The 26,322-nt window shown below is 40.7% G+C and overlaps 3 protein-coding genes across 5 annotated transcripts; 2 read left to right on the plus strand and 1 right to left on the minus strand.

The window, feature by feature from the left end:
- Positions 1 to 2,961: 2,961 nt before the first annotated feature.
- Positions 2,962 to 15,918, plus strand: vwa5b2 (von Willebrand factor A domain containing 5B2). Of its 3 annotated transcripts, none has more exons than XM_067605679.1 (22): positions 2,962 to 3,051; positions 4,518 to 4,687; positions 5,776 to 5,991; positions 6,807 to 7,032; positions 7,199 to 7,356; positions 7,577 to 7,708; positions 7,814 to 7,938; positions 8,072 to 8,248; positions 8,356 to 8,466; positions 9,191 to 9,393; positions 10,438 to 10,552; positions 10,747 to 10,932; positions 11,035 to 11,245; positions 11,333 to 11,670; positions 12,156 to 12,393; positions 12,486 to 12,830; positions 12,939 to 13,076; positions 13,243 to 13,371; positions 13,449 to 13,499; positions 13,946 to 14,057; positions 14,443 to 14,566; positions 14,651 to 15,918. In XM_067605679.1, the coding sequence occupies exons 2-22, from the start codon at positions 4,549 to 4,551 to the stop codon at positions 15,401 to 15,403; spliced, it is 4,227 nt and encodes a 1,408-aa protein (XP_067461780.1). In that variant the 5' UTR covers positions 2,962 to 3,051; positions 4,518 to 4,548; the 3' UTR covers positions 15,404 to 15,918. The 3 variants fall into 3 exon arrangements, with proteins under 3 accessions (XP_067461780.1, XP_067461781.1, XP_067461778.1); XM_067605680.1 differs by having other exon boundaries at positions 4,521 to 4,687; XM_067605677.1 differs by having other exon boundaries at positions 2,965 to 3,051; positions 4,476 to 4,687.
- A 16-nt stretch (positions 15,919 to 15,934) lies between these two features.
- alg3 (ALG3 alpha-1,3- mannosyltransferase) lies at positions 15,935 to 20,907 on the minus strand. Its single transcript, XM_067605683.1, has 9 exons — positions 20,663 to 20,907; positions 19,467 to 19,566; positions 19,215 to 19,362; positions 18,508 to 18,668; positions 18,260 to 18,380; positions 17,935 to 18,140; positions 17,363 to 17,439; positions 17,044 to 17,188; positions 15,935 to 16,940 (listed from the first exon to the last, which is right to left on the minus strand). The coding sequence occupies exons 1-9, from the start codon at positions 20,886 to 20,888 to the stop codon at positions 16,760 to 16,762; spliced, it is 1,365 nt and encodes a 454-aa protein (XP_067461784.1). The 5' UTR covers positions 20,889 to 20,907; the 3' UTR covers positions 15,935 to 16,759.
- mul2 (mitochondrial E3 ubiquitin protein ligase 2) lies at positions 20,903 to 25,727 on the plus strand. The gene is made up of 6 exons (XM_067605682.1): positions 20,903 to 20,996; positions 22,792 to 22,945; positions 23,100 to 23,187; positions 23,313 to 23,433; positions 24,273 to 24,504; positions 24,649 to 25,727. Exons 2-6 carry the CDS (start codon positions 22,829 to 22,831, stop codon positions 25,162 to 25,164), a joined length of 1,074 nt encoding a protein of 357 aa, XP_067461783.1. The 5' UTR covers positions 20,903 to 20,996; positions 22,792 to 22,828; the 3' UTR covers positions 25,165 to 25,727.
- Positions 25,728 to 26,322: the final 595 nt, after the last annotated feature.

The raw sequence follows: 26,322 nt of genomic DNA on the forward strand, positions 1-26,322 counted from the left end.
AGCTTGTAGTTTACCTTTACCAAATAATCTGTTTAAATAACGATAGTGCTAATTTAAAATGTGCTCATGCCACTCACTAAAGCACAGTTATAGATTCACAATGGTTTGAAAACTGTAGTATCATCGAAGTTGTTAATTTAAGCAGTCTTGAGTAAATTTCACACTCACCAGTCTCAAAGAATCATTCAGACAATTAAAACAAAAAATCTCAAATCTGATGATAGGAGTTGAAATTTGATGCACATTAAGTTTACACACACACATTAAGTTCAGTCTCTGTTAGGTGACCTTTTACTTGTATTAGTCATAGTCACAGGATATTTTAAAGACAAACATTTAATAACAAAAATTATTAACCAAGTAGAGTGGAGCATGACTTGAATGTGAAATTATTTGGACGCAAAATATCGAGAACATTAAGTAGAAAAATGGTGAACAAGATCATGTTGCTGTAACAGGCAGAAAAAGATTAGAAAGGCCACATGGAGGCAGTATGGGACACTATCCATCCATCCATTACATGTGGGCACACACACAGACACACAAACACCAGTGATGGGGAAACTACTTTAAAACTGTAGTTTACCAAACTACCAGACACTTCACAATGAAAAGTAGTTATACTACATCTTAACTACCCAAAAAATTTAGCTTGTCAAACTAAAACCACTTTCAAAAAGTAGTTCAAGTACATCCAAACTGAATCACGGGAAATTATCACAATCTGAGTCTGGAACCTCATATTGTTACATGGAGGTACAACTGAACTGACACTAAGTAAAGTGTAGGTGTGTTTGATTTAGGGACTAGGGCAGGCCAGTCCTCAGTTAAGCAGCCAGAGGATGTGTTTTAAGGAGAGGATAGGGAGCAATTATTGAGGTGGAATCAGGAAAATGCTAAATTTCTAGGGAAATTTATAATATTCAATCGCAGACATCTTGGTTGCAAACCATAGGTGATTTTAATCAAAAAGCAGGTGATAGTCATTAAATGACAATGGTGGCCAATGAGCTGTGGCATTGTGCCATATTGTATTGCAAAAAACGTTATGAGAATACTATAAATATGTAGTTTATATTTAACTACCTTAAGTACATGAGCCAAAGTAGTTAACTACTGAAAAAACTATTGAGATTTGAATGTAGTTAAACTACCACCCAACTACTGCAAATTCTAGTTGAACTACTGAAGTACATGTAGTTAACTGCTCCTCAATACACACAGCAAGAGAGTGACAGTGAAGATTTTAGTGATATACCCATAGCTGTCATTTCACAAATCAAAATATGGGAGCTTGATTTGTCTACTGTATGTGTTTGCTTGATTTTAACTTGCACCGCTTACTTAGACTAAATCAATGCAAAGTGCAAAAAATACAATTGTGCTGTAAGAAGAATGATGGATTGCTGTCGGCACATGAACATCAAAACAAACAGTGCTTCCAATCTGAAATATCAAAAGGATATATTCTGACCCTTGCTGCCCCTTTCTCTCTTCATCTCACTTTTTCTGTCTCACATGTACTCACACACACACACACACACACACACACACACACACACACACACACACACACACACACACACACACACACACACACACACCTGCAAGCCTTCTGCCAAATAACAATGAAAGCATTCAATAAACAAAGATAAGCTGTCCTTGGTTCTTACTGGCCCTTCTTATGCATTATACTGTTTAATTAAAAAGGTAACTTGATATTCAGTTCAAAAGAAATGTTATAATTTTTTTTTGCCCTCTTGGCCAAGGCAATTATTTCATTACTCATCAATGATTATTATAACCTGGTCAAAATAAGTCTGTTGCCTCTTTTTATGTGTTAGATAGTAAAAATACCATTGATGTCAAATGTTCCTTTCATTCTGTGGCTCTCTATACTTATTGAGTGAATTACTGAGCTTTTTCACCTTTACTCATTCATTTACAGGATTTCTCATGTAAGTAGATATGGGAAAATTAAGTGGTGATAACATACTTTGTGGATCATTCATTAGTCTTATATTTAGTGAACAACACAAGAAAGGTAAGTACTGCATAAAGTGAAATAATCAAATAATATATATAAAATCAACACACAAAATGTCTCATTACCTCCTTATGCCATTCAGTATATTCTCATTATTTTCTTTATAAAATGTGTTTTACTGTTTTTTCTTTCTTTCAAATGTGTAGCCAGTGATAGCCAGTGATAATTGGACCCATTACTGTAAAATGGAGAAGAGAAGACAAAAAAACTGCTGCTTCTTTGGTCTCACCTACCCACGCCTGCTGCTGCTGCTGTCTGACCGACCTGTTGAGAGAGGCAAAGCACATCTACCCCCCTCCCTCCTTCCTTTCTCTGGCCGAGCCATTAGCCATGAATTATGGTGCTGTTACCATCACGGCCAATTGTCTGGATGAAAAGCAGACTCTGCCTCACTTACCGTTGTGTGTTAGCTTGTGCCTGAACAGCAGGTACACGATCATAGTTTCTGATCAGCTCTGTGGTTTAGGTCAGAGCAGGTAAGCAGATGACATTTCAATCAACAGAGAATGTAGGTAAGTGCAGAGCTGCACGCAGTGAGGCTTTGGGGTCTACTGAAAGGGATATTTGAATTCTTACATACCAGTTGCCTCATACTGGAAATTGATTTCATGTAGTTACTCTAGATTATGGTTGGAGATATGTCTTAAGGTAGTTCATACAAGAACCGACCAAACAATCTGTTTGTACATGCAGATTATTTTTATCCTGTTGTTTCATACCATATTTCTAAAGTCATATTCAGACATATGACTGTACTCTGTGAAATGATTGTTTTCCTTATAGGGCAACTGGTGGATTTGTGGAAAGAGAGAGAAAGACACACAGAGAGAGACAGAGAGAGAGAGAGAGGGAGAGAGAGAGAGGGAGAGAGGAGAGAGCAGGATCTTATACCAGGAAAACTCCTACCGCTGTATCACTGGGAAACCTGCGAACAGATGTGATGGTGGAGTGATGCAGAGCCTGGACACAGAGGCAAATTATCAGACACTGCACTGAACAGTACAGTAAGTGTTCCTGGATGATTATTTTGCTTGTTATCTGCAGCTTGTAACTGACAAAATGGGACTGCAGTGTTGCCCAGAGCTAACTCTTGGCCAGCTATGCTACTGCAAACACCCAGACAGAATAATTAAACCTCACAGAATGAATGCACTTGTAAGATTTGAGTTTACTTTTAATTTTTTTGCTATGACAACTTTGCCATTTACAGTAACAAAATGTATCATTGACTGTATTTTTTTTATATATATAAATTGACTATTTTTTGCATTTTCAGGGAGAACTTTCCAAGGTTGATGTGTGTATGTGTACTGTTTTCATTCTGTACTGAGTGTTAATATACTGTAATTAAGACCACGCACACAGATGCACATGCACTTGAATGAGAAAGTGTGTCCAAACTTTTGACTGGTACTGCACATGACACACAACTCTGAATTTTAAAGAAGTAATTATCTATGCAGCACATCTCTTCTCTCACACTATTAAAAATCAACAGACAGTCTCTCAAGCTTATTCATCAGCATTGCCACAGTTGTGAGTCTCAGCAGTCTACAGAGGGGCGCAATGTTGTACTTTTCCTTTTGTGTGTATTCTGACAGCGCCAGTTTGCCCTACTTTGACAAACCAGGCATTTATTTGCCTGTTATGAGCTGAGAGCACAGTAGCCAGATGGAGGCTGTTGATCTTTTTAGAACAGTAGATGTGAAAAGACCATTAGCTGGATCACAGCAAACACACAGACGCGCGTGTGTGTGTACACAAACTTGCATGCGTACATACACACACACAAATTTGTGCAGTCTACCAAGCTGTGATCTGCACACTGGCCCCTGCACCTGCTGCACTTAAAGTTATTAAGTGGTAGAATTATTGCTTGAGTTACATGGAAACTCTGAGAGAAATTGAATGATTAGTTAACAAGTTTCTGTTGTCCTATAAATAGAAGAGTCTACCACCCTGCTACTGTCAGCGAAGAGTGCAGCTCAGTGAGAGAAAGTATGACAGCAGTTGTAAGTCCATGTAGATTTGCATACAGATTGGCCACTGATAGCATATGCAAGACATGATGCATAGAGTAGTAAGTGTGTACCTGCAGTGTTAATGATTGACCAAGCCTCTTACACTCAAACTATCACAGTTGGTTGCTAAGAGCCTGAGGAGAAGTGATAGCTTAGTTACATGTCCAAGAGCTAATACTGTATGTACATGTTAATAGGTACCAGGCAGGCATATATACATAAAATGTGTGAAACCAATAAGCAGTTTAGATGCTTTTAATCAATGCAGCAAAATATCTGGTCTGAATTAATCAAGTTTGCTTGTTTGGCATAACACTTGATTTGCAAAGATCATTGTTATTGCGCACTGAATGGAAAATGAGAGAATTAAAATGCACACTCACATATTCCCCTTCCTGTCTGCTCAGACCATTTCACTGGTCTGTTTACCTGTGTTCTCATGCAACCAGCAGAGTAGAGGCTTGTTGGTGCCCTAAAAAGATGGTGGGACTGAGAAACCGCTCTACATGGGAACCATTGCTACTCAAGGCCTCCTGCATCAAATCCTGTGCTAATGGCTGCTCCCTGGGCATCACTGCACACCTTACCTATGCCAACGCAGACATAGAGTCTGTTGAAGGTGAGTGGAGGGTGCACAGGGGATACATTCTTGTAAGACCTGTAAATTTCTAGAAACTGCATTCAGATTCAGTTTAGAAAGCTTTGACTAATACCAAAGTAAAATTTATTGTAACAGGGCAGGCTAGAAAAATGACTTGACAAAACAGTGGTCTGCATCAAATGTGACTGTAATAATTTCATCAGCCAGCTCATTATTATCTGAAAGGATGGCAGTTGTTCAGCAAAAAAGGCTAATGAAATTCAGCAGAACAAATTTATTCAATTTAAATTCACCACTATAAAATCTTGTCATGTCAAGCAATTGATATCTGAGAGGCTGTTATTTAATGTAGGCTAAGCTAATAACCTCATAATCACTCTTTTGTGGAACTGGTCACAAACAGCAGACGTGTTACTGGACATGAAGGGTCACAAGTAGACATTACTTCATTTAATGGGTAACAAGCATTTTTTTTCTGTGAGGTCTGAACTATGACATGTTTAGAGATACAAAGACAGTAGTAAATATTTAAAAAAAATATAACAATAATATTCAGTACCAAGAAGAGAATTCAATTTGGGATAAAGTTTATCTAAAACTGATGATTAGTTGAAAGATTCAGATTCAGATTTAATAATCCACACACATATTAATCCTGAATAAAGCTTTTGATTTAGGATGGATTTAAGTATGTTGAGGGTGACTTGGATATTGCAGAATTTGCCTTCTTTGGGGAATCAGCTTTTTTCATTCAAGAGACAAAAGTCAGGGACGATTGGTATTTTTTCTTTGCTTTGAAGGAATGAGAATGACAATAGTGTTTATTAAAACAAGCACAGTGAGTACTCTATCATACTATAGGCACAAGAAGAAAGGTGCAAGAGCTAAAATCAATCATAAAGGGCATTTCGCTCATGAAGATTAATAGCAAGGGAAAGTCACCAGTGATTAAAATAGTAAAAACCTAAATAAACCCTTAAGACAATTATCATGCTTACAATATATCTGCCGCGCTTTGAAATACTGTTGTAGTTACAAGTCGTGTAGTTTCATTGCTTTCTTGTTTGACACAAAAGTATTTCAAAATCTTGTATTCTTTTTTCCAGGTGTGTTTGTGTACCCCCTGAGGGAGAAGGAGGTTGTGGTGGGCTTTGAGGCTGTGATCGCGGGCCGGCTGGTGGGGGTGCAGATCCAGAGCCGAGGGAAGCTGCAGGACTGCTGTTTGGATTGCTGCCCGGGATCTGGTCTTGAAGGCTACTGTGGGAATGGCCGAGAGTGGGGCTGCTGTGGGAGCTCCAACATGGATATGCAATGCACCAATGGTGAGCAGCGGAGGGGAGAGGAATGCGGTGAAGGAGAAGATCTGATGTTAATGTGCATATATATCTATTTGACATGATTTCATAACGTTAACAAGTAAGACATTAGATATGCATTTATGTTGAGCCATCACATTACACATGCTTTTGGGGCTACACATTATCATCAATCAGCCTTCTAATAAATAAGCCCAACAGTAAATGAGCAGTCATGAACTTAATTTACTTACAGATAAAGCTACTCTGTTCTGCAGACACTCTAGATTTACAAAACCCAGACCTGATGAGGACTATCTGAACATCAAAAAATGTATCAAGCTCTATATATTAATGAAATACTTACTTGAAATGCCCATAAAACATGATACAATTATCTCTTAGCTCAGAAAATAAATTGGGTAAGACTGAAGAGAAAAATTGTCATTTGTACTGTATCATTTCATCCACTGAGGACTGTTGTCTGCTGTTGTAATGATCTGGTCTCAACATGAATACAAATATAGCTACAGTATGTCCCTTCTCTGTCCTGTTTTAGCTTCACTGAGGATAGAAAGGACAGACAACAGAGGCAAATAGATTTGGCTGCCTGCCTAATGGTGAAATGGCGTTCACTTAGTACAAACATAAATCAACCTGAAGTGCATAGTATTTTATTGGAAACGGTGGTATCATGAACATGGAATAATTTCCCTACTACAGCCTACACCACACAAATTTAGGTATTCTTTTACAGTCTTTGGTTATTTATAATTTAAGGAAAGTGTGATTAACCTTTTGTCTGTTTTAACATGTGAGTACCTGCTGTATTTTATATCCAGGGCATCTAATCCTGGACGAAGACCTGGAAAGAACTACCTTCATCGTGGGCACAGGGGTCATTGGCCCCATGGATATAGTTTCCGTTATCATAAGCACCACACTTGAACTCCCCACGTTAGAAAACGGAGCAATCCGCATCGTCTACCCAACATTGCTTACCCCGATTGTCACAGGCCAGATGCCAGTGAGCAGGAGTGAAAATGGGGGGAAATCAGAAGAGATTGGGTACACCACAATATTTATGTTACAACTAACTAAAAATACTTTGAAATGCTTTATCTGACATTGTACATTTCACAAAATGTATATAATCTAGACTAATCACTGCTTCTTCAACATGTATTAACAGTATCTGGTTTTCTCAAATAACCTACATTGCTATCGTCCTCAGATCAACCAGCTGTTTTGGTGCAACCTCAGGAAAACAAGACCGGGTCCTAGATTCTGAGCAGCAGTGTGCCCATGCCATCTTCACCAATCCAGCTGCCAACTTAGCACCCTATGAACTCAACTTCCAGCTGCTGGTCAGAGGGGCCTGCCTACTGGCCGGTACTTCCTCTCCTCTCAAATCATTTTGATTCACTGGTTCTTGACTCAGCCATTTGTGAAATATTGAAAGTAAAATATGTGTGGGCAATTTCATCAGAAAACAGAGAGGGCCTGAATCCAAACACAGCCAGACCACCAAATCCAAAGGGGGAGTCAACAGGAGGAAGTAATCTCCTGTCCTTTTTTCCATTTTATTATCTTATCCTAAATCAATTCTCAGGACTGGAGAGCCCCACTCATGCCCTGAGGGCAGATGCAGACCCGAGTGCCCAAAGTGCCTCTGCCACCTACATCACCTTGGCTCAGGAGCATCCATATGACAGACACATAGAGATCATTCTGCACCTCAGTGGTGAGCAATTTAAAAGCTGTCTCCCAAAATATTCTTCCTGCCTTGTTTTGTCTGTTATTTTTCAGATTTTTGACTGTGACTTCCATTCACACAACTCTGTCACAGAACCTCACAGCCCATTGGTCATTATAGAGAGAGGCAGGCTCTCCTTCAGCCAATATGAACAGCTGATCTGTTCCCGCCGTGATTTCATTCGCTGCACCCGCAAAGATTCTGAACCTGAGAGGAAGGTCAGTGAATCGCCACACTGCTTTACTACCTCTATTTGCCTTTGATATCTCATTCTCTTTGATATGCATTTGTCCTAACCCTGTTACTGCATGTAATAAAAGCTAACATGCCGATGTTCCACTTGGCCTGCAGCTGGAGTTTGTGAGGAAGCGGTACCACAAGGACATTCTGAGTAGCCCCGTCTTGATGCTGAACTTTTGTCCTGACTTGCTGTGTGAACCTCTGGAGCTGAACAAAGCCACCAGAGAGCTGCTGTTCCTTGTTGACCGTAGTGGCAGTATGAGTGGAACCAACATCCGTCGTGTAAAGGTGAGCTGCACCAAAAAAAAAAAAACATACCCATGAAGAGGAGGTTAGTGTACATATATGGGACTGTAATTTTGTGCATTGATGTTGCTTTCTTCTTGTTTCCACAGGACGCCATGGTGGTAGCATTGAAGAGTCTCCCTTCTGGCACCATGCTCAACATTGTTGGCTTTGGCACCACCATCAAGCCCCTGTTCACCTCCAGCAAGCTCTGCACTGATGTTGGTTTCACACATAATTTGAATCTGCATTTATTTAGAGAGATTCCAGCGAAAGAAATTATATATTATATACCAGTAAAAGAGAATACATCGAACATTTGGATCATGTTTCCTGAAAGCAGATGTTTGTCAACCATGTAGGACAGTCTGTTCTAGTTTGTCTGTTCTCTGTCCATCTCTAATCAGGCAATAGGTCAGTTCCTTGGGTTGCCTTAGTAGCGGAGTATCAGGTTTTATCCAGACCAGGGGCTGCAAGGACAAACAGCCTTTGCACACCACTCCTGACCATATGGTGACCTTTCATGCATTTTCAGTAAGGCAGGAGATGTCCCTCCATCACCTCTCTCGTCAGGCATGTTTGTCCACAGTGTGATTTGAGGTGGTTTTAAGGCAGGTGCTAATGTGTGTGTATGTTTGCTCTCTCTTTATTAGAGAAGGTCCGATTCAATTCTTTCCTGCCCTTGCAGGGTAATTGGGGCATCTGATATCAAACAGTGAATTTATCCTGACAACACAGATGATGTTTGCACAGGCAACGTCATGGACAGGTGTTGTTTTCTGATTTTTGCTTCTAATGTTCTAATCTTTGCAGTAGATCTGATAGCATCTCTCTCTCTCTCTCTCTCTCTCTCTCTCTCTCTCTCTCTCTCTCTCTCTCTCTCTCTCTCTCTGTCTCTCTCTCTCTCTCTCCATATATATATATATATATATATATATACTGTAGGTCACTCTAATGCAGGCATATGAGTATGTCCAGAGGATGAGAGCTGACATGCGAGGCACCAACCTACTAGGAGCACTGTCCTGGGTGTACCAACAGCCTATGCAGCGCTCATATCCTCGCCAGGTCTTCATCGTCACAGACGGATCCATCACCAATGTGGCTAAAGTGCTGGAGCTGGTCCGCAGAAACACATGTGCTGGCAGGTATAGAGACTAAACTGTCTATTAGAAATATAAGTGTTCTACACAGAGGTGCCAGTAGGATGTCCAATAAGAGGCAAAGACACACAAAATGGATAGTCTATTCATTTTAACAACAAAGATTTATTCTATAACTGACATGTGATAGGAAACATGGGAAGCATCACTGTTGGAGACAAGGAAGCAGCCATCTTGTAGAACTGAGACCAAAGCACTGTGAAAGACAGAAAAGAAAGGGCTGAGGTAATTTTCAGCCCCGCCCAGTAATCCCGTTAAGTGCTCTCCTCTGCAATAAGAGTCACGCCCCTCTGGTTTTCCCAAGGCCCTTCAGCAATGCACAATAACTCCATTTATCCCTCATCAGTATTCTCCTGTTGGACTGACTTTCTCCACTGTGATTTGGCTGTCCCTGCACAAACTATCTACATGGTTGTTGTTTCTTTGTCACTCATGTCATTCATCTAATTTAACGTATTATGTATTATGTAAATTACATTGCAAACTGACTACAATCTCTATCCGTAGCACCAAATATAGGGTTTATTGTCTTGTTTTTATATCATTATAGTTTTCTGTCTTCTTATTTATGTAGCGCTAACAGTATTTAGTCATTCAGAAAGATCTGCTGTTTTTAGAGACAACACTCAAGATCTCAGCCTTTTTAATTATTCTGTCCCCTGCTCTTTTCAAACTCTCAATTAGCCAAATAGCTTGTGATCCCTCTGAGCGCCCAAATAACAGTTCTGTCTGTGTGATGACTCCAAATTTTCTCTCCTGGGACACAAGAAAGTCTATGTATGCCATTATGTTTCACAAAGAGATGCTTGTTGTAAATCTGAGTTGTTGCAAATGACTGGTGCTTGATTTGCTCAGATAGTAAAACCAAATGACAGAAAAACACACACTGTACAGTATGTATAGTGCAAAGCATCAAGGACCACTCAGTAATAGAAGATGAAATATAATTCTCACATGATAATTGAGGTATAATACCTTGATTTTCTCAGGGGATGTGATGAAAATGTAACATGTCTATCACCTCTGCAGATGCTTTGGCCTGGGCCTGGGTCCCCGAGCCTGCAGGAGACTCCTGCAGGGCGTTGCCAAACTGACAGGAGGTACTACAGAGTTCTTGGATGATGAGGAGAGACTCCAGCCCAAGGTCTGCAGCACTACAGCAATGCCACCTATTGGAGAACATAATATTTGCAGAATAATTATAGGCATAATCTGACTTTGAATGATGAAAACATAAAGCATCTGACTTTTTGCATGTCACTAGCCACTAGTCCTTTGTAAAACAATACATTATAAAGCCTTTAATTTGAAAATATTGTGATTAATCTAACTCCTCAGTTAATCAAGTCCCTGAAAAAGGCCTTTGAACCTGTGCTGACTGATGTACGGATTGACTGGTACCTGCCCGAAAACATGGAGGCTCTGCTTTCACCCAACGAAATCCCTCCACTCTACCCTGGAAATCGCCTCATTGGATATTGTACTCTGTATGATATGACAAATTTCAAAGCCAAAAAGACAGAGGTATACTTCAGTGCATTCATTAAGTAAACCTCTGCTTGTGTCTGCAGAGGAAAATAAATCTAACTTTCATATATATTTTTTTACATTTTATTTTTGTCTCAGGGACGGGGCTATAAAGGTGTACATCGTGGCTCCACGGGTTCAGATTTTTGCCAGTCAAATGATGAGCTTTCACCACCTCCTGCCTCTGAGCTAATGCCGGTGGTGACATGTGCAGATGGTGCTGACTTGGAGGAGGCACTGAGGGAGATCTCCCGAGAAATCTCCTCTGAGTTCTCCTGTGCCAGAGACACAGACCCTGGCACCAGCCCAGGTCAGTCAGACATTAATGGAAAACTTACATTAGCCTCCTGAACCCCTCATGTCACAGTGATTAACACTTGGTGTTTGTCCACTCTAGGTGTGGAGCTAGACTGGTCCAGTGATGTGAGGAGGAGGATCCAGGAGAGCTCTTACATCCAGGAGCAGTACGTCCTCACTCGCTGCTCCCTCAGTAGTGAGCGGAGTCTACAAACACAGTCCCACTCGCACATACACGCCTCGTCCAACTCTGACTCTGCAGACAGGGCCTTTCTGCCTGACCCGCACTCCTCTGGTTCAGTGCTGGATACAGGATCTTTACCCCAAGGCCTTGAGAAGATGCCCCTTCCAGAACAGAGATCATCCCTGTCTCGCTGGGCAGACTCAGCATGGCAGCAAAACCTCTCAGTTGAAGCCCCTGGTAATGGGGTGAAAAAGGTAATGGTAACATTCCTACATTCCAGCAGATGTCTGACAGACTGCTATAACATGACATGAAAAGATGTCCCCTAGCACAGCTACAATAGTTTCATAGCAAAAAATGTTTTCATCAGTCTGTTTTTTTCTCTTTCCGCTACTTTGTAACAAGTTTCAACAATCACACCGGGAGAAATCTATTGTAGAAAAATGAAAGATACCAATCTGTCCACAAATAGACAAGACTATAAGACATATTGGTTTTTCTGAGAAAGGGGTGCAACCTCTAGCTGTCTTGCTCTTACTGGACTATAAGTATTGAGGGTTGTTGAAAAGTGTTCTGAAACCATACCTGATGAGCCAGGTTAAGGGTACACTGTGAAAGAAAATTTCAAAAGTTCCTTAAACAGTAACTCCTGGATATCACAAAATATGACAAATGTTCACAGATGTTGTTTGCTCTTTGTCTGCCTAGACTACCTTTTGTTTCCTTCTCATACAACCAGAGTGGGCGTCTGGATGGAGGTGAGGAGTCTCGTAGGAGACAAAAAGCGCTGGCCCGTTCAACCATGGCAGCACGGAGTTTCTCTTCCCCCCAGGGCGAGCTGGAGATGCATCGCCTGAGAAGAGCTCTGGAGAGAGTCTCCTTTGACCAAGCACTGGGAGGAAGGCTGGATGAAAGCGATGGGGAGACGAAGCCCCCATCAAGAGGGACCCTGTCTTGCAGAAGCCTAACCGACTCCAGTGAGCTATAGTGTTGAGAAAAGCAGTACTATCTGTCCTTTTTTTCCCCTTCATCCAATATCTGCCCCTCTCTTTCTTAATCTGACCATCAGATGGACTCCTGTTCCCTGCCTCTCCACTGGATTGGGACAGCTTCACAGACCCAGAGTATCTCTTCACTGCCATTCCCCCTGAGAATGCCCCACCAGCTCAGTGCCGCTCCCTCATTCACGGCCTGCTGAGTGGCAGACCTGTATCCTGGGAGGTCACTGTGGACCTGGAGCACCTTTGGATCCCTGAGGGCCAGGAGACAACAGTGGCTGAAGGATGTGGAGGAGGGGGGGAAGTTGGAGGAGGAGGAGGGGAATCATGGGAGGAGATCATTCACCAGCTGACTGCTCGCTCAGTTATAAGAGACTTTGAGAAAATGGCAGAGAAGGAGACTGATATTGGACATGGTGAGGTTTACCTGCTTCAAACATGATTGATTTAACAGTTATCTTAAGCAATATACATACTGTATACCTCTTACCATTTGCTTGATGTTTTTTTTTATGGTTTCTTAGGTTCAGCTAAGCGATACCGTATGAAGGCTATCCAGACCAGCAAGCATTGTAACATCATCTGTATGTACACGGCCTTCACTACTACTGACAGCAACACCAACAAAGGCTTGCCAGAGGGCATGGACGCCCAAAATACAGGTGTTCATAACATTGACCAACACCACACATACTGTAGCATTCATAGTCAAAATTACATGGAAAAACACAGATTTGATTTCATATAAAGCATGGGTAAACTTATGTGGATCAGGTTACTTGAATACAACTTTTTCTGTATATATGCTGTGTGTATGTGTGTGTGTAGGGATACATTTGGGGAACAGGCGGAGCTCCCAGTCAGGTAGCCGCAGGCAGAGGACCTATTCTGTAGGTCTGGGCAGACGGCGCACAAGTAGAGACAGTGAAGAGATCGAGGACACCTGGAACTCTACAGGTAGACAGAATGAATAATGCCAACACCCATTTCTCTTGTCAAGACTTTAGGTCATCAACAATCTTTGTATCTCTCAGACAGAGATGACACTCCTGCCTCACCCTGTAGCCTTACATCCTGGGACTCTAGTAAGTACTGCTGTCAACTCGCTCAGTGAAAACACTCTAGTGTCAGTGTAGTCTCAAGGTTAGCAGCTTCTGACCAGACAGACGGTTCATAACTCAAGGTGAGTATGTATGGAAGGAGAAAAAAAGCAGAACTGCTCTCCTCTGACTTGATAATAAACAAAATCTGAGGTAGTTTTTAAAGGGTCTGTTCACCCAAATTACAAAAAACCCCAAACATAATTTCTTCCTCACCTCTATTGGTACTCTGAATAATCCACATAAAACACTTTCAATCATTTCTCTTCAAAAGCAGTTCCACTGAAAACTGTTTGCAGCGAGGTGTGTAACAAAAGTATTATTTTTTGTAATTTGGGTAAACTGAGGCTTTAAACAGTTAGGAAACCTCACTCAACCCTGTGCTGATGAAACAATACTGTTTGATGTTTTATTCCACACTGCTGTCTCAGGTATGGGGGGCAGCACTTACTCTGCTACAGCTCCAGCAATAACAGGCCCCGCATGCACTAGATCACAGCGATCTATAGAGAGCAAGTCGATGGAGAGCTTCTTTGGCACCAGGTGAGACTTACACATTAAAAGAATGTTCTCAGTCAAACATTACAGTCAAACAGTAAATTTGACATAATAATGTGAATAGCCAAAAACTTAAAACACATAACAGAAAAGGTCTTAAACCTTTAAGTGACTAAATAACCACTAAAAACCTGCAAAAAATGGGGGTCCTATTAGGCCATTGCAATGCCAATTAGCAGAATTAGTATGTGTCCATCATACCCCAGTAGAATAGTTTCATTTTGTGTTCATCATTTTCAATACTGTTCTCCTGATTTATTATTTAATTTGAATAATTTTTTGTATGAAAAGCAATATTGGCACCAATTTGGCCTACACCCAGATATATATTTATTCAAATCCCCTCCAAAACCCTTTGAATATATTCCAGGTTCCCACTTGGCAGACTCAGGTCCTCTATTTCATCCGGAAAGCAGGTTCCTCTCAAGTCCCACTGTCTGTCTGCAGAGACTGAGAAACAACCTGAAACTGAAGCTCTAGACTACCTGCCCCTGGTGAGCTGTGAAGACACTGGCAACATATGCTCTAATCTAGCAAGCATGCATTAATTAATTCACATGTCCACGGTGTCTCCTCAGGTGCGCCTGCAGCTGGCGTCAGGAGCTTTTCTTCTGACAGAGATCTACTCCGACTGTGTCCAGATCTCCTTGGACCGCCTGAAGAGGGCTTCACCCTACAGCCTCCACCGCCGCAGCCTCAGTCCACCCTTCCGCTGCACATCTCCCAGCGCTCCAACTTTATCCTCCTCTGCCAAACCTCCCACTATTCACCATGTTACCTTTTCTCCTTCTTCCTGCTCTCTCGCCAAACCAACTGCACCTCCTTTTCACCACACTCCAGATGACACTCCCTTGATGCTGGAACCTAGGCTTCGCCGAAGGCACCTCTCTGACCGAGACCCCGTCACCTCACCCCCTGATCTCCCCAGCTCCGAGGAAGGTTCCCTGGAGCTATCTGTTGGCCACTCTCAGAGCCAGAGCCACGGCCAGGCTGATAGCGGTCGCGGATCAGAGACAGATGTATGTGAAAGCTCTTTGGCAGAGCCTGCTGACCTGCAGGGGAGCAGCCAGTTGGCTCAAGAGGACCTGGAGGGCTCAAGCTGGGCCACAGCTGTGGCTCTAGCCTGGCTCGAGCACCGTTGTGCCGGATACTTCATGGAGTGGGAGCTGGTGGCAGCAAAAGCAGACTTCTGGCTGCGCTGTCAGGAGCTGCCCGAGGGAGTGGACCTAGCAGGGCTGAAGGGAGCTGCCAGACAGCTGTTCCTGCTGCTGCGCCACTGGGATGAGAACATCAAACTAAACATGCTGTGCTATAACCCCAATAATATGTGAGACAATCATCTCTGAGGAAACTGAGCCAGATCTGATTAGCATATTGACTTGTTACTAATGATAGTGACTCCAAAGAAGCAACACCTTTACATGGAAAAGTAAATCCTGTATTTTATCTGCAGGGTCAACTAATACCATAACCCAGTGCCAAGTTCATTCTAATATTAAGTTGCACATTACAAAATCTTTGATCTAAGACTTTATATTTACGTGACAGGAATACCCTTTACATGACATAGACCAAGTGGCCTTTTTATAATAAATATGTTTTATGCAATCACAAGAATGCCTTGACCAGCTGAATGGGCTTTTTGTAGTCTAGATTTTAGCTTGTAGCAAGTATTATGTCTTACTTTGCCAAATGTGTAATCACAGTCAGTGTCAAATAAGGATGATTTTGATGATTATTTGATAAACTAATGAAAAATTACTTTAAATAATGGAAATATTGTGCGGGAAAATAAACTATAATGTTGGAATTCAGCTATTTGTTGTGATATGCATGCAAGAAGAAGAAGAAACACATCAAGGTTAAGTGGCATCTGTTTAATATAAAACGTCACACGTTCGCAGTTTCAGTGAACTGCATATTTTTCACATTAAATCTACTTATGTGCTGATGAGTGGTGTGAGCCACTCAGAACAGAGGATGAATCAATTACATAACAAACCGGACAGACAAGTAGCTATGATTGTCTACAGCTTAGTTTAACTTGTTTGTGGAAGAGAGTTTTGGCCTTGTACTGGAGAACACTGTATCTACTGTGGAAAGTGGAAATGCCACAAGCTTCTCTCCGATACATAATTAATCTAAAACTTTGGGATATTAAAGACATTCATCAGTATACTGCTTTCTTAATGTAAAGTACATCATCATTTGTACGCCAGTGTATGACAGTTTTGGATAATATCAAGATATCGAACAAGGAGAACTTTGGCCAGATGAATCATGGGCAGAGTGCAGTTTTAACATAAGTAGAAATAAAGCCAATGTAACAAATTCTGTCAACACTGTATAACATTCACAATGTCCTCTCAGCACTGTACTCCACTCTTCCTATTATGTATTTGAAAACGAATGACCTGAGAATCCATATTTCCTTTCTCTTTTCATCTCTTCAACTGTAAGGGACATGCCATTTCATCATGTAGGTGTTCACCCACACGCTAGCTTCCTTCACTTTAAGCACTGAGCTGAGATGAGAAGCATCAAATGGCTCCTTTTATTCATTTAACGACAGTCTATCCCAGTGACCTCCCTCTGTGCCGGTGTTGTGGGGATCAAAGAGAGGAGGATGGAGGCTGTTTGGCAGCCGATTAGACCGAATACGATATACAGCCCACTCAGGCTGTGGCTCACTGGCGTTTGTCCTTGGCAGGTGCGTCTTTTTGTGTTTCAGCTGGCGCTGAAGGCAGGGGCGGAGCCAGCCACAAACAGAGGAGAATGATGAGGTGACAGACATGGAGGGCGGCTGAGCTGCTGTTAGTAGAGGGGTAGGTGTTCCATGAAAGCTCGATAAGACCAAGGATCAGAACCCTGAATACAAAGATAAAACAATACAGCATTAATATGTGATTGATCTGGTTTAAAACTAATTTAAAAGTGTAACTTTCAGTTTAGCACTCAGCTTTCCTCTTACCTGAGCAGGTGGGCCAGCTTTTTAACTCCCCCACTCCAGAGCAGGTAAGGCAGCGTGTGGAAGTACCAGACGTAAAATTGGTAGTGCAACGAACGACTGAAGCACATGCCAATGAAGTTAGAGGTAAACAGAGTCAGCACAATCTGTGATTGTCCGTTAAGGTCTCACATGAAAGCCAGAGGATACCTGCAACATTATTCATTTAGTCCCTGACAAATATCCTGCAGACATATTTAGCTAATTTATATTTGACACCAAGCAGTAACTATAACTGTTCAGACCAATGTCTGTTATAGATTCAAGCGGATCAGAAGGATATGATCCACAGTGTTTTTCTGAGCAGGAATTTTCCTCTTGCTCGGTTCCTTGAGGATTTCAAGGATGTTTTCTCCAGGTCTAAAAATAGAAAAAAAATAGTCACATTTCATTTTTAAAAATCATTACTTCAAGCTAAATGACTAAAATGTAAACAACGTAGCACATGTTAACACTTTCCTTTGTGAAAACTGCTATTCATTACATATATAAATGTCCCTCGCATCACTTTTTGTGATTAAGCACTTCACTGGCTTAGTGCCAATTAAAATACTGATATAAATTATACTTGATGGGATGGTTAAGTGAAATTTGCCCTTTGCTCACTGATAAAGAGTACCTTGAAATTGTAGCAACAATTTATATGATAAGTACTTTTTGAATATCCACTTGCAACAGCCCAAGTTGTTGTTGTTACATTTCATCTAAATATCTGAAAATCCTGCACCAGGGTTCATTATCTATCATGTGGTGTGGTAGAACAAAAACTGGCACAATTTCAACCGCAGATTAATTCCAGCTCATCTCCAACTATAATGTCAACAGCGACCTTAACACAGCCAAAGTCTGTCTCACCTTTTCCATCGGCGGAGGGCAAAGAGCAGCAGGGTGAGCAGGTGGGCTGACAGCAGGAGCAAGTGGAAGTAGCGGTTTAAGAAGAGCCATTCTGGTAGGAAGCGCCAGTTGACTGTCCACTTGAACATAAACTGACGTCCAAGATCAAAGGCCCGACTCACATAACCAATGGGATTCTCCAGGAGGAAAGGGAGACCCAGCAGAAGCTGTGATATCAAGACAGACGAATTTAGAGATGAAGTTTGGAAATAAGGAACAATGCTCCAAAATATTTTTGTATGCCAGTAAAACCTGTGCCTGATTAGATGTTGTAGGGAATATTTACCTGTATGCCCGCACACAGAGAAAGTTTCGGGATTGTCCTGATGAGACCAAACTCAGACAGGAGGAGGAAAAGTAGCCCAGGTGCAAAAAGAAGCACGTTCATTTTCACAGACACTGCTAAACTGTCAGAGAGAGGAAGATTGAATTGTTATTTCATCATGTCACAGATAATTAATATGAACAGTGATATGGCATAAAGATTTACAAGAAACATTTGACATCAGCATACATATTCCAGTCAACACTTGCCTGTAAAGGCCACAGCCCAGTGTCCAGTATCCATCCATGAAGAGGTTGACAGCCGCAAACAGCAGCATCATGGCAACTGGATCATTAAAGAGACGCAACACAAAGATGGAGTGGATCCGATAGGAGGCACAACACACGAAGAAGAACACATAGGGAGGAACCTGGAAACATTACAGAGAAATTATGCTTCTTGGGATGTTAACAAGTCAATCACTACCAAACAGCATATTATGTACATAAATATATCTAAGTATATATATATATATATATATATATATATATATGTATACACACACACACACACAAAATTATATTCAGGAGTCTCATGTGCATATTGTGTATTGTTCTTTTTATATTTCTCATTTACTTCACATTTTTCTTTTATATATTTTTAAATATTTAAAATATAGTAAACTATATATATATATATATATATATATATATATACATATATAGTTTATAATGCTTTTTATGCAGTTTATCTCACTGTTACACATTTTTATATATTTGCTAATGTTGCTCATTACTGTTTTATTATATGTACAGCTCTTTGAGACATACTTTGTGATATTGGGATATAATAAAGTTTGACTTTGACTTAACTAGCTACATGAGAACTAATAACAAAACTGCAGATTGGTGGTGTATTGTTGCTAATTTATAATGTTGTGTACTAAATGAGGCATCTCATACAACCACAAACTGACCTTCTTAGTGCGGTAGTATATTCTGAAGACCAACAGCAGTGTGATGAGGTAGAAAACAGCAAAAAGGTACTGGCCCAGACGGATGTTCACCCCATGACTGGTGATGTAGTATAGAGCTGTGAAGATGTAGACAAAGCCAGCCGGATACCTGCAACAAAAAGGTACTAATTTATCCTGCAGTTCTTGCACTAAAAACTGTATGTAAACACTGTATGGAGAGACCTACAGCAACTGCAGGCCTTTGAAACTCACACCAAGGGGCCTGTGTCTCCTTTAAGCTGGGTGTAATCATAGGTACCGTTGATGACTCCCTCCACTTCATCCATGTAGGCTTTCCAGTCTATCTCAGTGTCTGCGGTACAGGACATAAATAAATCATCGTGCATGGTGGGAAGTTACCTTGGAAATTTCACTCTCAGCACTGTTACTATTTTATTATCAATTTTAGAGCTGCAATGATTAGTCGATTAATCAATTAGCTGTCAACTATTTAATTGTAAACTATTTTGATAATCGATTAATCCTTTTGAGTCATTTTTATGAAAAAAAAATCCAAATTCCAACTTTTCAAATGTGAGTATTTTTTGGTTTCTTTAGTCTTCTATGACAGTAAATTGAATATCTTTATGTTGTGGACAAACCAAGCCATTGCAACAATATTTTTCACCATTTTCTGACATTTTACTGACCAAATGATTAATTAATTAATTGAGAAAATAATTAACACATTAATCTTTAATGAAAATAATCGTCTGTAGCAGCTCTGATCAGCGTTCAAATCAGTTTTTTTTTAAGTCTCCTGATCATTTTCTATGCATAACAAGGAGAAAAGCCCATTACATATTCTCACAAAGTTGACAATGTTTTCATAAAACGAACTCTTAACACTCAAAACCCCCAAACTCAACTTTTTGTTGTGTTTTATGGATTTTCTCGTTTGTATATCGTCATCGTACCGTAACTTGAATCTTTGGGTTTTGGACGGTTGGTTGGACAAACAAAGTTCAAAACTTCCCCTTGGACTTTTTTTCATCTCTTTCAGGATTTTATTGATTAATCGTATAAATAGACTAATTCATAGTGAAATTAAGATTAGTACCTGCTACAGCCCTGAATTAGATGAAGGATTAAAATAACCAATGACAGATTACATACAATGCCTGAAATAGTTTCGGTGATGTTATAGTGAGAAGTTACTATCCTGCCTCTGAAGATTTACAGTAACGTTAGTAAACATCAAACCTTTAGCTGCATAAAACATTAGGACTAACAGTTGCTGAAAATTATGAATGAACGAACGACTGTGTGTCATACAAGGGCAGTAAATTCCTTTGACAGGTGGCTGCCTAAATTAAGCGGGTTTGCTAACGCTAGCTATTTAGCGTTCAAAGGCGTTCAGAAAAATGATGAAGCACTGTAGCATGCTAACTAGCCACGCAGCTACTTACACGCTACTTTCTGTATGACCCACACATTGATCCCGATTTCCAGCAACCACAACACTGAAACGACCAGTAACGTGTATTCCGTCTTGAACAGGACCAAATGTTTGTCCTGCCACAGTGTATGAAGCGTCCCCCACAGAGGAGACGAGGGACCAGGAGGTTTTCTCCGCAACACTCCTCCTGCCATCTCTGCGGCGTCAGCGACGTGGAAAGAGGCCTCAACGGACATGCGCCGTTGTGTTTCGTCACGTGACAAAAATATTCATCGCTTACGTCACGTGACATGAACAGTACTTCAGCCGAATAATGTCAACTTGAGATTTCTCCTCTCTGACAGGTAAATAAAACATGTTTGTTATCGTTTGTAGTTGACGATTAATACATTTATACTTTTATACATTAATATTGGTTTATTATATGGTTAGCTAACGTTAGCTTTAAAAAAACGTTTAGTAGAGGTCACTGCTGGCCCTAGCAACGTTAGCTAGCTAGCAACCAACTTTAGTTAACCAATATTTAAAAAATCTTAGTGAAAGACATTGTGACACAAGTGGCACGCATCATGTATTCTTAACCGCTACCTGTTTAGCACGTTACCCATGGCACAAATAACAAAGATAGTATTATCATTATTTGTCCACGAACTTAAATGCTAAGTTATAATGTTACAGGTTTGCAGTTTGCAGTATAATAGTTACAAGTTTGCAGTTATTCACATTTAATAATGTTACCTAATGCAAACTGTCATAGTGGTTAAGAGTTGCTCTCGTGTTTGTGTCTTTCTTTTGGGCTTGTTTATGTATTTTATTTCTATGTATAACTTACAAGTAACGGCCAACTTCTCTATGGCCAAATGTGTATTTTGAGATTGGCAAGGCTTTGCAAACACAAACAAGACAAGGTCAAAACCTAGCAACGTTACAGTATTTGGCTGGACCGTGCATGGTCAATGTGTGAAATTGTGGCCAAATTGTGAATTCCCGGATATCAATTGTTCATCTGCAATTTTCTGTAGTGATCCCAGTAATATTTGCTGGTAAAGTGTACTGAAGTAAGATATCATATGAAATCTAAAGCTACGTTTGAGTAAAAAAAACGTTATAAATGCAGTTGCAAGAACAATACTTTCCTCTCATATCTTGGGATATTTGATTTGAAAGAGAACTTATTTTAATTCTAATTATAACTATTCTAATTACCTATCTGTTAACCCCCCTTCTCTTTCATCTGTCTCACTCTGCAGATGTGGACGCTCTCGTTTTTTACTCTATATTGATTGTTTTGTCAGAGTGATTGTTATTTGGGGTGCTGTCCACTCTTCCTCATGCCTCTATGCACCATTTTTCTGTCTCTTTCCCAGTTGATGATCATGGAGGCTGCGGTGGAAATTATAAATGAAAGAACGAAAGCTTCGACAGCATTTTGGGTGCAAATTCCGGAGGCTTATCTCCACCTGATTACTGCAGTTACACTCAAATCAAGCGCAGCAGCCCCACATTAAACTGTTATAACTGCCTACATGAGTCTCATATATTACCTTCAAGACTCATGTTTTAATGCTGTTGTTCATCGTTTGTGATGTGAAAACGTCCAAGAAATAAAAAGCTTGTGTCCTGGTATTAGTTCAGTTATAAAATCCAAATGCAGCACGGAGCGTCTCTCCTGCTGGCTGCTGACAGCACTGTCAGCCGGAGAGTCGATCACACTGGAAGGTAGAGGAGGAGACGGTAGAGACGCTGGTACGCGTCCGTTTAAACAGGAGTTTAGCCAACTTTGCTGCACTTAAAACCAGAGCTGAGAGCGTCAGAGCTCAGAGCAGGAAACACAGTCACTCTGCGTCATGCTGCTGTCTTCTGCTTCCATCATCTCGCGCCGATTCATTTTGAAAGAGCAACGGCCAATAGCAAAACTCTAACACTCGGCCAGCAGACCAATGGTGTAACTTCATCACTCACTCAGCCACAGACAGCCGCGGTTATACGGCTGGTCCAGTCAATAAGAAGGCATATTATCTTTTGAGACTGTCCTATGTGTCATGGTTAAGTCTTGAACCTTTTGTTTCATAGTGACACAACACACTGTCGGATGTATTGACGTTATTACATTTCATATGTTTGCCTTCTACACTATAGGTCTGATTGCAGGGCTGTAACAGGAGATCCAGAGGGAATGGATGGATTTACTGTGAAGGTTTCCGAGGCGGTGTGTCTTGGGGCCAGCTTTGCCTTCTCAGGCATCTGCTACTATCTGTACAGGAAGAGCCGGACGACAGCAGATACACTTAATGTTAGTTGTGGGTTATGTGTTATTAACATAACTTATATAACTTTATATTGTAATATTTTGCAAATGTTCATTTTGTTTTTCATGCTGTTTAAGCATGTCCTCTACATTATGAATACTGCACCATATGAATATGGTGTCTTTCTTGTGTTGTCAGGATGCTCCACACTTCAATATAGATGGAAAACTCAAAGACGTTTTGAAAGTAACTCCAGGAGTGTGTCTACAGTATGCTGTCATTGAAGGTAATCAGGGTTTCACTGTTTCTGACGCAGACAAGTGCTGATCCATATTTGTTCACTGAAAAATGTGTACTCTGATCTTACCTTTTATTCTCCATTACTGTGTGTGTGTATGTTTGTATATATAGGTGCTGTGCAACCAGTAGGGGAGTCTCTGAACAGTCACTTCCAAAAAGAAACTGTCGGAGTGTTGCAGAAATTCAGTTTGAGGGAACACAGGCTGGTGTGGAACGGCCTTTCACGCACTTGGTGAGCACTATGTCAAGACAATAATGCAGTGCAGAAATGTTTTGTTTTGTGGCATCTTTACATTTTTTTACCCTTATGTCAAGATGGTTGTCATACTGAGCTTTTCAGTGAGGACAGAGGAGCTACTGGCTGTCAGATGAACATATGTACCTATATGCATATAACTGCATGTAACAACAAATCAAAATCAGACAAAAACTGGTAAAATCATACTTTTATCATTCCCATTCATAGTGTGTAAAATATGCCTAGACAATTTCCACACACTGTGCACTTTCTGCATTTTATGACTCAAAAAGTAACTGCGACTTAGTTAACACTTCCATAAAGTTCAGGGACTCGCAAGAGATAGATTTTAAAAACGATTGTCAAAATTGAGTTGCTTGAATCAAGAATACTTGATTTTACAATATAACACTAAATTCATTAAATTTGGGATGAATTACCTTGAATGAAGCACTGTGGCTGACATAAAGGTGCTTCAAAAGGCATTCATATTTGTTTGCCTTTTTAGGCAAGTCGGATATATTGGAACTTTCAGAAATGTACGAGATTCTCAGTCATAACTACAACTTGATGTGACTTCTGACAAGTCAGAAACTGCTAATTACAGTAACTCCCTTACAACATGACTGTAGCATTAGATCCTTTATTGACTGGTAAACACCTTTTTAACTATACAGCCCCAATTTGTAATGCAAACTCTCTTGTAGCCTAATCTGAGGTTATACATGCATTTGCCATAATGAGGTAAACCCGAACCTCCAGTTTATTTGATATTTGTCGTCTGTATCATCATATGTGTAAAGACCTATTGTTCCTCTCTCTTTCTGTTGCAGGACGGACAGTGAGCGACTCTTGCATCAAAGAGTGAATTCAGTGCCCTTTGTGTTAGTGGGATCAGATGAGACTGCAATCAAAGTCATGTGCCCTCTGCAGGCCTCTGGAGTGCAGATGGAAATCACCCATGAGAAGTTCCACCAGGTTAATTATGGCTTGGGCGACATCGTAGGACAATTCCTCAGTGGGGAGAAGCTTAAAGGGCAACTGGAGACCGAGGAAATGCTCAAAGTCAGTTCTTAGATGAGATACTAACTCTGCTAAATTTTATAACACAATAATTAATTCATATTCAGTTGACGAAGCATAAGCATTTTTTTGCTAACAACTACGGCAAATATAAACATAAACTGATCCCAATCTCTCTTTTTCCAGGTGGGTACAGTTCTCACAGGTGTAGGTGAGCTGGTGCTGGACACAGACGGCACCCTGAAACTTCAACCCCCTTCTAATGGATCAAAGTACTTCTTGAGCATCACAGACTTTGACACCCTGCGAGGAGAGCTGGAGAGCACAGCTGTGACGTGGAAGGTACTGGCTGTTGTCTTGTCTTTAGCAGGAGCAGCGGCTCTCCTCTGGGTCGGTCGACGGTACTACAAACACCGAAAACTTCACTGGCAGCGGGAGCAAGAGAGGAGAGAATTTGAGAGACGGCAGGCCGAAGCCCCGAGAACACGTAATGCAGCAGGGGGCCTCGAGGACCCTCTGGATGAGGATGAGGAACACATAGAGAATGCCTGTTTGATTTGCCTCAGTCAGCCACGTAACTGTATTCTGTTGGACTGTGGACATGTATGCTGCTGCCACAGCTGCTACCAGGCCCTTCCACAACGCCTGTGCCCCATATGCAGACAGCCCATCAACAGAGTATTGCCTCTCTACATCGCCTGAAGCACCTGTATGAACATATGACCTCAGTGGAGCTTAACCACCATACAAACTGTTCCAGCTTTACACCTTAAAGGTCTGAGGGCAAAGATGACTTTTTTCTTTGAGGAACATACTGTACTGTACTTATTGACAAAATGTGAAATATTAAAATACTGTGTAAACCCTTTGTTCACTGAGTACTTTTATATGGGAAAATGACAAATTTTATAACAAAAAAAAAAACAAAGTAATTGGAAAGAAGGGGTGTAAATTTATGCAATAGAGATGTTTATTTTCCTACATGTTTATTCTGTGCCTTACTCTGTTAATTTATATGAGTGCTGCTATCCCACAGTGATTATATAGTGTATCCGAATAACTTAAGTCTGGTCATAAGGAACTTGTTTCAGCTAGTTTCAGTTACATATTTGAGTCACTGGAAGTTATTGAAATAAAGACACTTTCAGTGGCAAGATATTTAGAGGGAAATCCAGCTGCTTTAGTGTTAAGGCACATTATAGACAGGTGAGACTGTGTAGAATGATGGTTTGTTCAATTCATTCAATAAAATATCAGTCATTAAACATTTTGTGTGGTGTATTTTATTTCATACTGTCCACTCTAATGGTTCCTGCTGTTCCTTCAACCACTTTCCAAAGTTATTTGAGTAATGGAGTGATAATAAAACTTAATTACGTCTTGGGATACAGATCTGTGGGGTAGTAACATGTAATACTGTATTACGTTCATTCCGGATGTACAGATCATCTTATATGTATTTCAAGACGTGGCGTACTGCCCGCCTGCGTCTCTGAATGATCCACAGACTTCTGAACAACAGCTGTTACATCAAATGGTTGCTGCTCCCTTTTAAACATTAGGAAAGTAGTTCAAGTCTGAATAGATACACGTGTTTCACAGGATTCTCAAGATGAGATGAATTCATGATGGCTTTTTTCTTTTTTCTTTTTTCCATAGGCACAAATGCTTGTTGACAGCACCTGGTGTCTGAAAAGACTTGGGTGTAGTGAGTCATCAAGCTTACTATTTCTGTCATTTCTAACAAGTGATGACAAGATGTAGAGAATGGCAGATAGATGAAAAGCCACCTCCACACACACACACATATATATATATACATATATATATTTTTTCTTTCAGCAGTATCACAGGAAAAAG

This window comes from Thunnus thynnus, chromosome 12 (genome assembly GCF_963924715.1).
Source record: "Thunnus thynnus chromosome 12, fThuThy2.1, whole genome shotgun sequence".
NCBI classification, from domain to species: Eukaryota; Metazoa; Chordata; class Actinopteri; order Scombriformes; family Scombridae; genus Thunnus; species Thunnus thynnus.